The sequence below is a fragment of the Symphalangus syndactylus genome, chromosome 22 (assembly GCF_028878055.3).
Source record: "Symphalangus syndactylus isolate Jambi chromosome 22, NHGRI_mSymSyn1-v2.1_pri, whole genome shotgun sequence".
NCBI lineage: Eukaryota > Metazoa > Chordata > Mammalia > Primates > Hylobatidae > Symphalangus > Symphalangus syndactylus.
The window spans coordinates 74,263,724-74,280,447 of record NC_072444.2 but is presented as its reverse complement, the minus strand read 5'-3'; the positions used below and the strand labels follow the sequence as shown (position 1 = coordinate 74,280,447).

The following is a 16,724-nucleotide window of genomic DNA, read 5'->3' as shown; positions in this document are numbered from 1 at the left end:
TCTGAGGCCCCTTGCTGTTCCTGCCGTGGGCTTCAGGGCGTGCCACCTCCCCTTTCTGGACCCCTGGACCAGTCTGTAAGACCAATAGTTAGAGTGTGACTCACTGAGGCCTTCTGGAGGTGGTGTTTGGAAATGCCCCCAGGGTGGGGCAGGCACATAGTGCCTAGGCACTGGGAATTCACCTTCAGCACAGCCCTCCCCCAGGCCCCAGGCCCTGTGCCAGCTCAGAGGCCAGCGGCAGCCCTGCCAGGTCTTCTCACCCTGAGACCTATGCTCCCCAGGGCTGGTCATTTGGGAGACAGAGTCAGAGAGGTGCCTTTGAGCCCTCTGTGTTTCTGCACATCCACCCATCCATCCTTCCATCCAACCTCTACCAACCAATGTTGATCAAGCACCTGATACACACAGGCACTGCTCTAGGCCCTGGGGCACAGCCAAGAATCACCTCACGGTCCTGCTGTCAAGTAGCTGACATCCAGCACCTTCCCAGCCACCTGCATGCCTCTGTGTGTATGTATCCGTCCATCCATCCATTAGACCATCTGTCAGTCCATCTGTCCATTCACCTGTCCATCCATCCATCCATCCATCCATCCATCCATCCATCCATCCATCCGTCCATCTGTCTGTCTGTCCGTCCATCCATCCATCCGTCCATCCATTCATCTGTCCATCCATCCATCCATCCATCCATCCATCCATCCATCCATCTATCCATCCATTCATCCATCCATCTGTCCATCCATCCATCCATCTATCCATCCATCCATCCATCTGTCCATCCATCCATCCATCTATCCATCCATCCATCCATCCATCCATCCATCCATCCATCCAACCATCCATTCATCCATCCATCTGTCCATCCATTCATCTGTCTATCCATCCATCCATTCATCCATACATCCATCCATCCATTCGTCTGCCTGTCTGTCCATTCACCTATCCATCCATCCATCCATCCGTCCGTCCATTCATCTGTCTATCCGTCCGTCCGTCCGTCCATCCATCCCTCTGTCTGTCTGTCCATCCATCCATCTATCCATTCATCCTTCCATCCATCCATCCACCCATCCATCTGTCTGTCTGCCCATCCATCTGCCCATCCATCTAACTGTTCATCCATCCACCTTTCCATCCATCCATTCGTCCATCCCTCCATCTGTCCGTCTATCTATCCATTCATTCATCTATCCAACTATCCATCCATCTGTCCATCAATCTATCTGTCCATCTGTCCATCCATCTGTATGTCCATTCCCCCCACCATCAGTTCAACCAGTGTTTACTGAGCACCTACTTTGTGCCAGGCCCTGACAAGCAGCAAGAGGCAGTCTCTTCCCCCAGGAACACAGATGTAAAGGAGCAGCTACAACCTCATGTGATCAGCACCAGCATGGGGGTAGCAGAGGGGATGGGGAGGATGTTCTAGGAGGGGTAGCCCTTGGTGGGCCCTGCAGGGTGCCACAGGCCAGGATGCCCCCCGAAGGCTTGCTCAGCCACTGAGGCCAAGTCGGCTGAACCCTAATGGGCCTGGCCTCTCTGTCCACGCCTGACCCCAGGGTGCAGGCGAAAGGGCAAGGCCACTGTTGGAAAGGCCGTGGCTTCACGGCTGCAGAGCACCAACCCCAAAGCAGCCTGGTGGGCAGGGCGGGCGAGGCACCAGCCATATCCCTATTACAGAGTCAAGTAACGTCCCAAGACCCACAGAAGGGCACTGGCCCAAGACCACACAGCGCGCGAGGGGGTCTGGGCATAGCAGGCAGGCAGGGTTGGGAATGGTGGGGGCGCTACTCACAGCTGGAGTCGGCTTGTCTCGGGGCAGTGCCCACCCCAGCTGCAGTAATGGGAATCAGCTGTGCCACCCTGTGGTACCCCTCCCCCGGCCTTGGGAGCTGGCTGTGCTGAGCCCAGCCAACCTTCCCATCACCCGCCTTCCTGCCAGCAAGGGCTGCTCACACAAGCTCCTGGGTCGGGACACTCACTAGGCCACGCCTGCCTTTAGGAAATCCATGGGCCACCTGGCATCTGGGGGCTTCATACACTGCCAGTTCTGATGCCTGGCCCCAGCCTGGGGGTTGGCATCCCTGCGTCTGTGTCAGGAGAGGACAGGGAGGCCCAGGGAGGTGCCAGGCTTGCCCGAGCCACAGCCACCACCATGCTGAGTCCTGTCCAGGAGTTTCCATCTCTGGGCACTGCTACTGGCCCAGAGGAAGCTGGTTCCCAAGACACTGAGTGGGGCCCCTCTCCATCAGCCGATGAGTGGACAGGAGCCTCCGATGGCTTCCTGCCGAGTTAATGGGTCACCCATTATGTCTCCACAGATCTTCCCAGGATCCTGCAGGAGGGCAGGCCGCAGCAGCCCCAAGGAAGAGCCCGGGGGAGGGAAGGCAGATGGCCGCCTCAAAGCCAGCCCCGGCACTTCCCCTCTAGGCCTGAGTGTCAAGAGCAGACTCAGCCCATGGCTTTGGGGTCCTGGTGGCACTGACTCCAGCAGGAGACCCCCCGAGCTGAGCCCTGGCAGCTAGAGGAGGCCTGGACTCAGATGGGGACAGAACACTGTCTCAGCCTGATGGTGGCTAGAGGAGGAGGGTAGGGCCCCTGGTCGTGTGGGTCCTGGCTCCGTGGGCCTGCTTTCCACCTGACCTCGGTAGGCAGGTCTCTCAGGCCATTCGCACACCCAGCTGCCTGGGAGCCCCAAACTGGGACCGGTGGAGGGGCCCTGCGGAGGGGAAGGCCAGGGCCCAAGAAGCCCATGAGGCCATGTGCCAGGGCCAGAGCTGGCCTGCCTGGTCTGGATGGTATGTCATCCTTGTGTTACAAGTGGGGAAACTGAGGCTCAGAGAGTAACATCACAGGTTCAAGGTCTTAAAGCTGAGAAGTGGCCCCTCTGGGTCCGGAAGGCAGGCTGGGCCCTGGGGCAGCCTCTACCCCCAGCCCGTCTTCCCCAGGACCATACGGCCCCAAGGGGCTTCACTGGCAACTCGGTCAGCCCTCTCTAGCCCCCTCCCCAGCTCCCCTTGTCCTGTCCAGGGCTGAGCATCCTCCCACAGCCCACTTCCCTACCAGGGCTGTGTGGCCCAGCGTGCCCCTAGGGGGAGACCTGGGGTCTGGATGGGGAGGGGAGTGTTTCAGGCTGAAGCTGAGCCTGGGGAAGCGGGTGGGGGTGGCTAGACAGGCCACCCCCTCAACAGTTTTCAGACCTCAAGAAGTCACCACGAAATTCCATTCTCCTGACAGCAAAGAAATTGATTCACTCTTGCCAAAGCCTGCGGCCCCCACAAGAATGCTGTAAAGCTTCCTCCCGCTGCTTCCAGACAGGCAGCAGCATCAGGTCCCCCACTCCTCCCATTCCTGGCTGCAGAGAGACACGGGAACCCCCCCTCTACCCAGTTAGTTCTATGCATGTGCCCCTGCCAGGCTGGGCCATCCACCTCTGTATAGTCACTCCCTTGGCACAATATCCCCCTTGCTTTCTCTACAATGGGCACATTGCTCCCACGACCTGCTGGGTCAAAGGCACCGCAGTCAAGGGTAGCTGGGGAGCAGGGGTGGTGGGGGGCTCAGGGCAGGAAGCCCCACCCCCTGGCCTGGGAACTGTGGAGAGACGGACTCACAGCATCTTGTCAGGTGGGGTGCAGGGTGGCATGGCACCCACCATCGGTGCCACTGATGTAAAGTCCAGGTACAGAGCACAACCCATGCAAATATTTGGGGGCTTGGCCATGCTTGGCTGCAGGGGAATGAGGAGGGATTGGGCCTCAAGAAAGGGGGCTGGGACTAAGTCACGAGGTGCGTGGACATCAGGCGGGACTTTAACTCAGCCAGTGGAGAGCTATGGAGGGTTTTGCTCTTCGTGTGGGTGTGTGAGCGGCTATGATCCTAGTTGTCCAGCTGCTGTGTGGAGAATGAGCAAAGCAGGTAGGATAGGAGTGGGTGGGATGGGGGTGGAGGCTGCCCAAGCGATCCAGGGAAGAGATGATGGGGGTGAATGAGGCTCCGTCTCTGAAACAATTCAGATACAGGAGAGGCTGAAGTCAGCGGTGTGACTGAAGCACGTGGGGGCATGGACACCCCTCAGTCCGGAGGCTGGGGCTGGGCTGGGGCTCAGCTGACTTTGCAGCCAACCCAGTCGCTGGGTCCTTTTCTCCCTCGCACACCCTCAAGCCTCTCCAGCTGCCTGGAGGCTCCAGGGCTAGGCTCTGGCTGATCGGGAGGGGTTTATGGCAGGAGGTGACGCCATGGGAGACTTGTCACTTGGGCCCAGCCAGCACCATCTGCTGGGGCATCTGCCTTTGGAGGTGGTGACTGCTAATTACCTGGGGCCAGGAAGAGGCCTGGGAACCCCCATCCCCCACACCGCCCAGCCGGTACAGGGGCTAAGTGTGGGGCCTCTGGGGCCCTAAGAGCAAATGGGCTACAGCATCCTTAAGGGGGGTCTGACAGTGGGGCCAGATATTTATCCAGTGAATTTTTTCAGAGCACCTCCTATGTCCCCAAACCTGTTCCAGGTCGGGATGACACGAGGTCGCTGCTGTCTTGCGGCTGACATTCAAGTAGAGGTAAGGAGAGGGGCGCCAAGGGGCACTTAAAGAATTTAAAATGCCATCTCAGGCGTGAACATAACTGTCAGCGTCCGAGGGGAGCAGTTTAGCCACGGTAGTGGCGGTGGTGGTCGTGGTGGTCGCAGAGACCCTGCTTAGGAGGGCATGGGAAGACAGCGCAGCCACGGGCAAAGCCGCCTCCGTCCACCCTTCCGGAGGACGTGACGGGCAGGGGGCTCACACCCTGCTCAGGGGACCCTTGGCCACTTCCGGACCCCTCGCCCCTCACCCTCGGCTGCCGGCGCGCATTCCTGCCGCCCCCGCTCGTGCGAGGGGCAGGCCCGGGCCCGTGGGAAGGGCCGGGGGTGGGGGCCGTGTGCCGGGGAGGCGGGGTGGGGAGGGCGCACAGCTGGGCCGCATCTGGCCCGAGCGCAAGGAGACCAAATGGGACAGAAGGCGGCCTTTCATCCGGCGAGGGAAGTGGCGGCCTCCGTTTCTCCTCGCCATGGGGCGCCTGAGGATTTCGGGGAGCCAACCTGCCCGACGGAGGGCCAGGATCGAGGAAATTAGCCCGGGGGGGAAGGAGTGGAATTTGGTTCTGGTGCTTTCTCGCTAGAACCTCGTGTCCCCACCTGCGGCACAGGTGGCCAAGCTCTTGCTCTGTACAAATAACGGCTCCCCTGAACCGAGCGCTCGGGAAGACCCACGCGCCACCCCAGTTTGCAGGGCCTGCTGCGTCCCAGGGGGAGGAAGCCGGGCTCAGGAGGGGAAGCGCACAGCGAGGAAGCAGGATGTCCCCCGCGGTGCGTCGGAGCCCAGAGCCCGGGTCCCAGCACCCTGTCCGCTGCGCCGAGGGCGCGCCCCTCCCGTGCCGGGACGCCCGGTGCATCCCCAGACGGCTGGCCAGGCTGGGTTTCCTCTTCAGGGACACCGGCGCGGGCCGGGCCCAGTCCCCAAGCCCCACGGCGGCCCGCAGGGGCTACCCGGGGGGGGCGGGGCGTGCACGTGCGCGCCGGGGGCGGGGCCGCTGCGCCTTCTGGGCAGTTCCCAGCCCCCAGCCGCGGCCCCACGTGGGTCTGAGGGCCTGGAGCGGCGACCGGCGCGAGGCCCCGCCCCCGAGCCCGGGAGCCAATGAGCGCGCGGGGGCGGGACCGGGGCGGGGAGGTTTAAGAGCGCTGGGCGCCGGTGCTGCGCTGCTGAACTGCGCCGCCGGAGCGAGGGGCCTCAGGGCGGTGCACTGCAGGCGCACGGGGAAGGGCGCGCCGGGCGGCCGCCACCCCACCATGCTCAAGCGCTGCGGCCGGCGCCTGCTGCTGGCGCTGGCGGGCGCGCTGCTCGCCTGCCTGCTGGTGCTCACCGCCGACCCGCCGCCGCCCCCGCTGCCCGCTGAGCGCGGCCGGCGCGCGCTGCGCAGCCTGGCGGGCCCCGCGGGGGCTGCCCCGGCGCCCGGGCTGGGGGCGGCGGCGGCGGCGCCCGGGGCGCTGGCCCGCGAGGTGCACAGTCTGTCCGAGTACTTCAGCCTGCTCACCCGCGTGCGCAGAGACGCGGGCCCGCCGCCCGGGGCTGCCCCCCGCCCCGCCGACGGCCACCCGCGCCCCCTGGCCGAGCCGCTCGCGCCCCGAGACGTCTTCATCGCTGTCAAGACCACCAAAAAGTTCCACCGCGCGCGCCTGGACCTGCTGCTGGAGACCTGGATCTCGCGCCACAAGGAGATGGTGAGCCCCCCGCGGCCTGGACTGGCGGGCGAGCGGGGCGGGGACCCACCGTCTGGTCCAGCTGGTGGCAGCGTCCCATGGGGGGGCAGGCTGCATCCCCATCCAGCCACTAGGGCCATCTGTGGGCGACGCCAGTGCACTCCGGTGCAGCCAGTTTGCCTGCTGGGGCCACTCTCCCGTTACAGTTGTTACTGTCCCCGGGGCCCCTACCCCTGTCCAGCTCGAGTCCTGGATGGTTGCAGGACCCTACACCAGTCTCCAGTGCTTGGGGTTGGTGCCGTGTGATACTTCTCACCCCCCAAACATTGGAGCGCATTCATAGGGCATTTTGTCCTCAAACTTCCCCAGGCAAATTCTGTTCGGACCCACCCTCAGCTCAGACCCTTTCCTGGGGAGAAAGGCTCTTCCTTTAGAGAAGTGAGGGCTTCTGACCTCTGGGCCCTTCCTCATCACAGTGTTAAGGTACCGGGAGGGAGGGAAGTCATTGCTGGTTGGTGGGTCCTGGGGAGTAGATCTCAAAGAACTCCGGGTTTTGAGGTCTGTGTGGGGACCCTCCCCGCACAGTGCAGGAGTCTCTGAGGGCTGCAACCTTGGGCACAGCCCACTTCAATTGGGCATCAGCTTCTTACACACACATAATTAAGACACACCCCACTTTGAACATTTCCCTCGAGGCCACAGCAGGACGGTTGGGCTGGGGCGGGATGGGGACAGTGTGTAGGCTTGCAGTCGGGGACTGGGGGGACAACATCTCTGGGCTGGGAGATGCAGAGGCATTTGCTGTGAGGGTGGGGGCTCAGGGAAGACCCTGCACGCCTTCCTCCCTGCTCAAACCCCGGAGACCCAGGGCCTTCTGGCCTGGCGCTGCCCTGTTTTGGGGCACTGTGGGTGGGTGGGAGCAGGGCTTGGTGAGGTCATGAGGGCGACGGGGAGGGGCAGGGTCCTCTCTGGTCCTGGCGTGGGGAAGGGGCCCTGAGAACCCCATGGCAGCCTCCTGGGAACACAGCGTCCCATTCCCAGGGGCTCAGCGGGCTGGCGGGAGGGGGCGGCGGGGGCCGTGGGTTTTGTTTGGCGGCCGGGCCGTTAGGATTCCCAGCGCCGGGCGGCTCTCACGCCGGCCCCTTGGGCAAGGTAACAAAGCCCCTTTCTCCAGCGAGAAAGGCGTCGGGCCCCTTGTGTGCAGCTACGCGCTCCGTGGGAACCGCTGCTGGCGTGCTGGCCACTCAGGTTGCCTGGCGATGAGGGGGCCGGCGGGCCCCCCCAGCATCTCTTACTGACAGTCCTTTTGGGGCACCATCCCTGAGCCTGCCCCCCGCCCCCCAGCACTCAAGCCTTCCTGCTATGTGACCTTGGGCATCCTTCAGCCCCACTCTGGGCTGCCACCAGCTCTGAGCACCTCTCATCTTGGAATTTGGGGCCTTTCTCCAGCAGAGGGGATGTGGTCAGAGGGTCTCAGTTAGGTCCCAGCTGGGCTGTGTGATCCTGCACAAGACCTGGGGACTCTCAGACCCTCACTCTCATCTCTGAAATGGGGGAACATGGTCCTTCCAGGAGCATGTTGTAAGAGACTGGCAAAGCCCGCAGGCATGGGGTGAACCGGGCGGACACTCAGGGTTGAGGTGGGGGGGGCCATCACTCCCTTCGGCCCTGAAGTCCCTATTGGAGGGTCACCCCACCAGGGGACAGGTTGAATCTGCCCTCAGCATCAGTTCACCAGCACACAGCAAGCAAAGCCCCCCTTGTGGTGGGTGATGGGCAGGGGTCCTGGAAACCCACAGAAGAGGGCCCCCCTCTCCCAGCCCTGCAGAGAATGACTCAGACGTGGTCTGATGGGGGAGACAGAAAGATGTCAGGGCTGTGCGGGGGGAAAACCCGGAGAGGCTGTGTGAGGCAACAGTGGGCATCTGACCCACATGCTGAGGGAAGGGAGGGAGGAGGGAAGACTTCCTGGAGGAGGCGCCATTTGAGCTAGACTAAGAGTAAAAAAGTGCCCAGAAAGGGCACTCCATCCGGGCATGGTGATGACCACAGCATGGGGGTTGTGCAGGAAACTTCTAGCAACTGGAGTGGTGGCTGGGGGGAGGGTCGGTTGGTCAGCAGGGGCCACGCTGAGATGGGCCTGGAGTCCAGGATGAAGAGCCTGGCCTTTGGCCCAGAGGTTCCCCGCCCCTCCCAGGAGCAGCCAGGCTACCGCGCTGCCACCGCAGCGGCCACAATTGCTGGGGAGAACTTGGCATCCTGTGTTTCTTTGAATCGCGGCTCCAGGAACAATGCTGCTTCCTGTGGGTGTCCCCCGGCCCCCGCCCCCGTCCACCCTCATCCACCCGGCTCTTCCTCCTGCAGCCCCGTCTTCATCTGGGAGGTTAGGTGGCACTGGGGGGTCTGCGTCCCTAGAGGGCAGGGACTGCGCTGGTCTAGCACCACCTCGGCCCCAGGGTATGACCTCAGGCTGGTGCCTGCACCTCTCTGGGCCTCAGTTTCCCCACTTGGGTCTCAGCTGGTAATGGCGCCCACCTCCCAGGGCTGTCAGGGAGTAGAAGGGAGAGAATCTGTCTCTGCACTTTGCTCTCTGCCCAAGGGAGCTCTGTTATGCCCATTTTACAGAAGAGGAGACTAAGGCTCTGAGCGGCGGGTGAGGCCTATAGCCCAGCAGCGCCTTTTTCCTCCCCTCCTGGTGGCTCAGGTGTGGGGAGACAGTTGGCCTGGCACCCCCACACCCCACAGCCCCGCCTTCTCAGATGCTGTTCTAGAGGCCTCCCTGCTCCCTGAGCTGAACAAAGGTGACTTTAATCTCTGTAGCCTTGGGCTGGGTTTTTAGGGCACCACCAAATCGCGGGAGAACAGGCCTCCCTTGATCTCATTAAGAAAGCATTTTCCTTTTAACCCAGCGGCTCAGCGGAGCGTCTGCAGGGGCTGGCCCTCCGCCTCCCACGGCATTCCTGGGCTAAGATTCTGGGGAGGCCAAGGGGCTGGGTGCGAGTCTGTGCGTGCGGCTGCCCTGGGGTGTCTATGGGTGCTGCAGGAGGGGTGCATGCATGGAGAGGCGGAGACCCAGCCTGCCACCCCCTTAGCTCTGGGCCTCACCCGAGTGAGCATGTGCCCAAGGCTGGGTCAGGCTGGATAAGGATCTGAGACCACCAAGGTGTTCAGGGCCTCTGCGGGACCTGTGTGTACAGGGAAGGAAACTGAGGCTGGGTGGGCATTGGGGGGTTGTCCCTTGGTCAGAGCATTGCCCGTACACCCGGGGTTTTGCACTCAGCCATGCCAGGGTGCGCCGGGCGGCACGCGCTGGGCGGGCCAGGCAGAGGAAGGAACATTCCTCCCCGTGTGCTGGCAGGCCCAGGCGGGCGCCGGCGACTCCTGGCCCCGCCCTGGCGGCCCTCTCCTCTTCCGCAGAGCGCTCCTGGCAGGGGGCGGCCGCGTGCTGGCACAGGTGGGCTGTGGCCTTGGGCAAGCCTGGGTTTCCTTGCCTGAGCAGTGGGAGGGGTGCTGGGCTGCGTGGGTACTGGGTGCCCCTAACCTGGGGGCTGGGGACACCTGAGGTTTCCTGCCACAACCCTGCTGACCGTTGGCAACTTCGCAGAACTTCGGGGCTGCTTTGGCTCAGAGTGGGTAACTTGTCCTGCAGGTCACCCAGGACAGGGGTGCTGGCCCAAAGGGCAGCTGTTGGGGGGGGGGGCTGCAGTGCTGGTGGCTGCACCCTACGCGCGGGACCTCGTGCCCAGCCTGGCCCGGTTAACCAGGCCAGCTGTATGGTAATGGGCGGCGCGGCCACTCTGCTTAACTCGGCCGAGTTAAGGCCGGCCCGGCGCCCCTCGCTCGCCAGCCCAGGACAAAGCTGGCGGACAATGCCTGGTGATTCATCCTCCCTCCGGGCCCTTTGTCCGCCAGGGCTTGGCAGCCGCCCAGCAAAGGCCTTTGTCCCCAACCCCGAGTGATTGAGACTTGGCTTCCCAAAGCCGACCTCCTCCTCCTGTCCCTCCCGCCACTCCGCCTGTCCCGCGCCTTTCCAGCAGCCTCCAAGTGGCAGGCCGGGTGCTGTGTCAATAAGGGTGTGTGCCCCGCCAGGTGCACGGGGCGGGACGGGAACCGGTTACCTGGCGGACGGGCGAGGCGCACCACCTGGCTCGTGCCTCACCGCGCCTGGACGACCTTGGGCGCAGCTGTCGAGGTTGGGGAGTGAGGCCCCCATCCCCCACCCCCAGGGCGAGTGAATGCGTGAGCCCTGGCCCAGATGGTACTAAGATGGGGCACTTGAGCCCTACTCTGCACGAGTGGGGAAACCAAGGCCCGGAGAAGGGTGGGTGTCAGTGTGACGGAGCTGCAACTGCAGCAACTCCAGGGTGCCCCGTCTGGCCCCCACAGATGGCCCTGGGATGGAGATGAAGGGCTGCCTGCTGAAGGCCGATTTTCTCCTTCCAGACGTTCATCTTCACTGACGGGGAAGATGAGGCCCTGGCCAGGCACACGGGTGAGCCCTGGACTTGGGGCGGGAGGGGGCCCAGACCTCCATCCAGAGCTGGAACGCTCCCCCTCCAATCTCCCCGCTTCTCTGGGCCGAGAGGTCACCAAGGGCAGGACAAGGAGAGCAGTTTACTCATGGGGTTTGCTCCATGCCCCGCCCCACCACTCGGGGCCCCCCAATTCTCATGCAAATGAAGCCCATTCAGCCCCCCGGGTCCCTTTGAGCCCAGGCAGCGGCAACAGGTGGCGGGTGCTGGGAAAAAGCTGCCTGAATGGGCGGGGGCGGGGCCGGGGCCGCCCTGGAGGGGGCTGGGCTGGGGGAGGGTCCACAGGCCCGAGCCCCGAGCTAGGGTGGGGGAGGCTACAGCCGGGCCCAGCTTGAACTAGGGGGCTTTTCTCGAGCCCCTGGGCCCTGCGGCGTCCCCCAGGCCAGGCCCCTCTCTGGGAGCCGGCTCAGACCTACTCACAGGCGCGCTCCCCTGTCCACAGGCAACGTGGTCATCACAAACTGCTCGGCAGCCCACAGCCGCCAGGCGCTGTCCTGCAAGATGGCCGTGGAGTATGACCGCTTCATCGAGTCCGGCAGGAAGTGAGTGTGGCCCCGGGGGACCCCCATCTCCCTGCCTGAGCCTGGCAGCGCCCGCCCCGGCATGCCCTCCCCCGATGGCCCTGCCTTGTCCTCAGGTGGTTCTGCCACGTGGACGATGACAACTACGTCAACCTGCGGGCCCTGCTGCGGCTGCTGGCCAGCTACCCGCACACGCGGGACGTCTACATCGGCAAGCCCAGCCTGGACAGGCCCATCCAGGCCACGGAGCGGGTCAGCGAGAACAAGGTGGTAAGTGCCTGCCCTCTCCCAGTCCCACACGCCCACGCGGAGCGCACACCCGGAATGGGGGTGGGACAGCGAGGGGCAGCGGCGCCTGGGTCTCAGGACACCTTCTCCCTTCTCCCAGCGTCCTGTCCACTTCTGGTTTGCCACGGGCGGTGCTGGCTTCTGCATCAGCCGTGGGCTGGCTCTGAAGATGAGCCCGTGGGCCAGGTGAGTGCCCTGCACAGGTTAGGCCAGCCCGGTCCCAGGCTCCTTGCCACTGTGGGGGCCTGGCTTGGTTCATCTTCCCAGCCGTGGGGTGTCCCCAGGCTCCTGTGTGGCACTGCCCACTTCCTTCCTATATTCCATTTCCCTCTGTGTTTCAGAGGGCAGCTGTGTTTACAGCGGCTGCCCCCAGGCGCGACCTGCTCAGAGCAGCCAGGGGGGCGATGAGCACCCCAGGCACCATCCGGCAGGACACCTTCCTGCACGCAGATTCCCTCCACAGAGAGCCACGGAGCAGAGGAGGAGCCATGCAGGGAGTGTGCCCTGGCTGTGACCAGGGGAGGTGGAGGGAGCTGCAGCCCAGAGCTCTCCTCAGGGCTCCTCTCCCCGAGGAGCACAGCGCCTTTGCCTGGTGGGGCCTCCCCAGCTCCCAGCAGATGGCTCCCGCCTCTGCTCACTGGTCTGGGCCCTTCCCTCCCGCAGCGGGGGTCACTTCATGAACACGGCCGAGCGGATCCGGCTGCCTGACGACTGCACCATCGGCTACATCGTGGAGGCCCTGCTGGGCGTGCCCCTCATCCGCAGCGGCCTCTTCCACTCCCACCTGGAGAACCTGCAGCAGGTGCCCACCTCGGAGCTCCATGAGCAGGTACACCATCCTCTGGGCCCCGCCAGGACTCGGAGAGCACAGGAAGGGACGTGTGGCTGCCAAGAGGGGCGCAGTGAGGTGGGGCACTGTTCTAAACAGGGAGGCCAGGCAGCACATCACTGTCAGCCAGGGGGGTCACTCCTGCCGTGAGCTCAAAGCTGTTTATGGCGGGTTGTTTTCCTGCCGTCTCTTCTCTTTGCTGTGATGCGCCTATTGTGCGTATTTTATCCACGGCTGGCGATGCAGCCAGCCCCAGCTAGTCCCCAGTTTGGGACCTTATTCCTGGGGTGTGCAGGGCAGGTGTCCTTCCAGGTCCAAGGGAGGCCAGGGCAGGGCCATTGCCTCACTCAGGGCTGTGTGGCCAGCCTGGGGCAGGGCCCAGGGATGTCAGGCTCCTCCCAGCATCACTCCGCCCCCTCCCCACAGGTGACGCTGAGCTACGGTATGTTTGAAAACAAGCGGAATGCCGTCCACGTGAAGGGGCCCTTCTCGGTGGAGGCCGACCCATCCAGGTAAGGAAACCCCCGCCCGGATGGGCTTGCGTAGGGTGGCCTAGGGGCGTCAGGGGGCCTCGAAGAGCTGCAGCAGGGTCTCTCTAGGCAGCGTGACTCTACATAGAGGTGCCCCCTGCAGTCCTGCTTGCTCGGGATGGGGCCGCCAGTGCTGTGGGACTGCAAATAGGAGTTCAGGCCCTGCCTGCCACCCACACAGACCAGCCCCTGCTCTGTTCCCACAGGTTCCGCTCCATCCACTGCCACCTGTACCCGGACACACCCTGGTGTCCCCGCACTGCCATCTTCTAGCGGCCATGGCTGAGACCCAATCCCTGGGCACCCCTGGTATCCAAAGGGCCCAGGGACCCTGTTGCGCTGCCCTGGCCTTGGCATTCGAGGCTCCCCCAGGGCTGTGCCTGTGCGTGTGCGTGTACATGTGCGAGTGTGTGTGTGTACTGCAGGCCCACCCGGGTAGCAGGCTGCTGGGCAGTTCTGCTCTGTGGAGTGGCAGGCACAAGCGCCACTTACATGCCTCTGCTGCCGAGAGGGGTGCAGGGCCTGCTTGGAGGAAGGATTTGTGTGTTGGAGGCCACTCTGAGGGCAATTCTGTTAGGATTTTTGGATCTTTCTACAGCTGCGGGGCTCCGGGCTACTTTGCAGGGATGCGTGCGTGCCTTTCTCTTCCTGCTGAGTACAAGCTCTGTGCTGGGGGTGCCTGTGCCCTGAAGTCCTGGCTCCTGTGTCATAGTCCCAAGTACAACTCACTGAGCCATGCTCATTGCAGGGGAGGCTGGGTCTGGGGGTGCATGACCCAATCCCCTTCCTCCTGGCCTGGATGCTGTGGCTTAGAGTAACAGCAGCCACCACCCAGTTCCAGTGGCCCCACACAGCCCCCAGTGGCTGGCTGTCCAGTGGGCAAACAGTGGCACACCTCCCAGCTCTTCTGAGTGGGGAGTCTTCCGGGGCCCCCCTCAGAGGTCTTCTCTTTGCGTCCCCAGGACAGGGTGAGTCAGAGCTCAGCATTTAATCTCCTCTCCAAAGTAGAGAGCAAGTCGCCCACAGTGGGCGTGTCTGTAAATATTGTGACAGTATTTTTTTACTGTGCTGTTTTTTTGAAAGGGGGTGGGTAAAAGTAGGGTGTTCTTGTTTTTTGCTTGGGAGGGTGGGGGTGGGGGAGGGTCTTATTTTATCTTTTCTGTGGATCAGAAAAAACAGAAGCCAAACTTGGGGTCATCTTTGTTTTTAAAGCTGAAGTGGGACTGTCTGGCACTCTGTGTATTTATGCGTTCCAGCATCTGGAACCTCCCATCCCTGCCCTCCTCCTGCGTAGCTGCCACCTCCCTGCTGGGCCCAGCATGGCTCGCCTGTCCCGTGGGCTGTGTTTCTTGTTGTTTTTCTCTTTGCAAAGACATAGCTAGGAAAGCGAATGATAAGGGAAAAGTTCTCAGGGAATTGAAGCGTTGTTGCTATGGTGACGTCCTTTTGCTGTGAATAAAGGTGCTCTTTGCAGCAATCCTGGGGGTCCTGGTCTCGGCTGGAGGTGGGGCCTAAGCCCCAGGGCAGCCAGGGTCAGGGGAGGCACACAGGTGAAGGGGAGGCTTGGCCTCAGGTGCACCGCGTGGAGCAGGTAGATAGGAAACCCTTAGAGACAACTGTTTTGGAATGAAACCTTGCATCACGATAGCTGCCTGCTAGTGATTACAGGTGCGGCCCGCCCGGGGTCAGGGCGGTGGCTGGAGCGTGGGCCTGTGCTTCTAGCAGGAGCGGGTCTAGGATGCTGCGGGCTCTAGGTCCCAGCCAAGAGCACAACACCAAGGCTCTGGCCTTGTCTGGCCACTGGGGAGCCCAGCCCCTGCAGGAGGGACAGTGACTCCTGTGACCGGGCCTGGGGCCTCCTTACCCAACTTCACTCCTGCCATGAGCTCGCAGAGTCCACATCATCGCCTCACTTTGCAGGTGGGGAAACCGAGGCACGGAGCAGCTGATACCCAAGGTCCAGCAGCCGTGCTGGTGGGCTGGGGAGGCACTCAGACTCCAAGCCAGGCAGGCCGTGGGTCCAGCCGCCACACAGCTGGTCATGCTGCACCTCCCTCTCCTGTGAGGTGACCCCAGGCCCCGAACCCGCTCAGGGGTGGTGGGAAGAGTCCTGGAGAGCAGGAACAGAGCCGGAGCCCCCACTGCAGCTGGTTCCAGCCCCTGCAGAGATCCAGACGCTTGTTTTTTAAATACAGCAGCTCTGCGGTGCTTTTCCTTCCTCAAATCCAGCCTTTGAGGGTGACTGAGTAGGGGAGGGGTGCCGAAGCCTCTGCGGGGATTCCCTCCTCTCACCCTCCTGGCAGCCCTGGGGTGGCTCACTTCCTCTTCACCATGAGCCCCCACCCCCTCCCTGGGGCTTGCACCCTTGGCCTGGCACTGCCCTGGCCGTGCCCCTTGCAAGTTCCTGCTCTGGCCTGACCCCGTTTCCCCCAACCCCAGGGCTCCAGGTCCCCCTCCTGCTGCCTCTGCGCCCCCCACTCTGCTCCAAGGAGACAACACACTGTGAAAAGTGCCTCTCTATGAGGGGGTGCCTTGCCATCCCCCATCGCTGCCCCCTCCAGACGAGTGCTGACGTGCTGAATGGGCCTGCAGAGACCCCTTACTCTAAGCCTGGCTGGGGGCTACCCTGGCCTTGGGGCGGCTGGCAGGGCTGTGACCCCACCTTGGCCTTGGACGGTCCTGAGTCAGCAGAGCAGCTGCCTGGGGGGTGTGGACAGTGATGGGGACAGCGGGAGGATGGACCGGCCCTCGCCATCACATGGCCTGACCCCCGTCTGGGCGGCTGTGGTCTTCCCTGAGCACCCACCACGTGCCCACCCACTTCTCATAGGACAGTGTAGGCCCGTCTTCTGAACGAGGAAGCTGAGACTCGGGTGGGGCAGGGGGGTCGTGACGGAACAGGCTGCGGGCAGAGGCTGCTGGCCTCCTTCCTGCCTGGCTGAGTCAGAGGCTTGGGGCCTTCTGCCCTGGCCCCGACGCTGCCCCCGCCTGCAGCTGGCATCGCCTCCCCACAGAGCTGGTGGGGCCCCGGGGGCGGAGGTGTGGCGGGACCCAGGGGTCAGACAGACCCATGGATACAGCTGTGGGGGCCCCGCCAGGGCTTGGGGAGTCCCCATTAATGTTCAAATGTCCGTGTGTGTGGAGCGGGGTGGGAGTGGGGGCTGAGTGGGCATCGGAGAGAGCAGAGGGGCAAGAAGTGGGGTGGGGAGGAAGCCCGGGGCCTCGACCTCTCCATCTGAGAAATGGGAACAAAGGTAAATGCAGTCCCTGGGTGCTGGAGGTCAGGGGGCGTCTTGGGAGGTGCACAGGCCAGCTCATCTGGGCCCCTTCCTCTTCCAAGCTGAGGGAGGGACGTTTCTCTGCCCTCAAAAGGGGAAGCAGGCCCAGCAGTGTCTTAGGGGAATGAGGCAGCCTGACCTCTTCCATCCACTGCCCCCCCACCCCCCAGAAGGTGATTCACCCAGCAGGGGAGGTGAACTCATTCCTCCCCCAGGTACATTCTGGGGACAGCTGTGTCCCACCCACCAGCGGTGCCATCACACCGGATTAGAGGTCTGGTCAGAAAGGGGCCTGGCTGGTCCCTGGGGCTCCATGTCCCCCCAGTCTACCCCAGCCAGGCCCCCTTTCCCAAACTACTGATCATTTATGGGGCTTTCAAAACAAGTAAAACTGCAACCACTGGGGCTGCGGGGCGCTCAGCGAGGGTGGCAGACCTCAGCCCCCACCTCTGCTTCCGTTCTGCCAGGCAAGTGCCTGGGGAGCCCCAAGGCTGCTTGGGGTCTGGGA

At 63.3% G+C, this 16,724-nt stretch overlaps 1 protein-coding gene across 2 annotated transcripts; it reads left to right on the top strand.

The window, feature by feature from the left end:
• The first annotated feature begins 4,511 nt into the window (after window positions 1–4,511).
• On the top strand, window positions 4,512–14,415 carry LFNG (LFNG O-fucosylpeptide 3-beta-N-acetylglucosaminyltransferase). Of its 2 annotated transcripts, none has more exons than XM_055262029.2 (8): window positions 4,512–4,562; window positions 10,682–10,730; window positions 11,213–11,312; window positions 11,408–11,561; window positions 11,680–11,765; window positions 12,243–12,408; window positions 12,835–12,920; window positions 13,145–14,415. In XM_055262029.2, the coding sequence occupies exons 1-8, from the start codon at window positions 4,518–4,520 to the stop codon at window positions 13,209–13,211; spliced, it is 753 nt and encodes a 250-aa protein (XP_055118004.1). In that variant the 5' UTR covers window positions 4,512–4,517; the 3' UTR covers window positions 13,212–14,415. The 2 variants fall into 2 exon arrangements, with proteins under 2 accessions (XP_055118004.1, XP_055118003.1); XM_055262028.2 differs by lacking the exon at window positions 4,512–4,562 and adding an exon at window positions 5,733–6,259.
• The last annotated feature ends 2,309 nt before the right edge of the window (window positions 14,416–16,724 follow it).

Bases quoted from the DNA above. Each gene is read 5' to 3' on its own strand.
- LFNG (XM_055262028.2), top strand. From the start codon at position 5,828: ATGCTCAAGCGCTGCGGCCGGCGCCTGCTGCTGGCGCTGGCGGGCGCG. The intron at 11,313-11,407 runs GTGAGTGTGGCC...CCTTGTCCTCAG, and splicing joins TTCATCGAGTCCGGCAGGAA to GTGGTTCTGCCACGTGGACG. The intron at 11,562-11,679 runs GTAAGTGCCTGC...CCCTTCTCCCAG, and splicing joins GGGTCAGCGAGAACAAGGTG to CGTCCTGTCCACTTCTGGTT.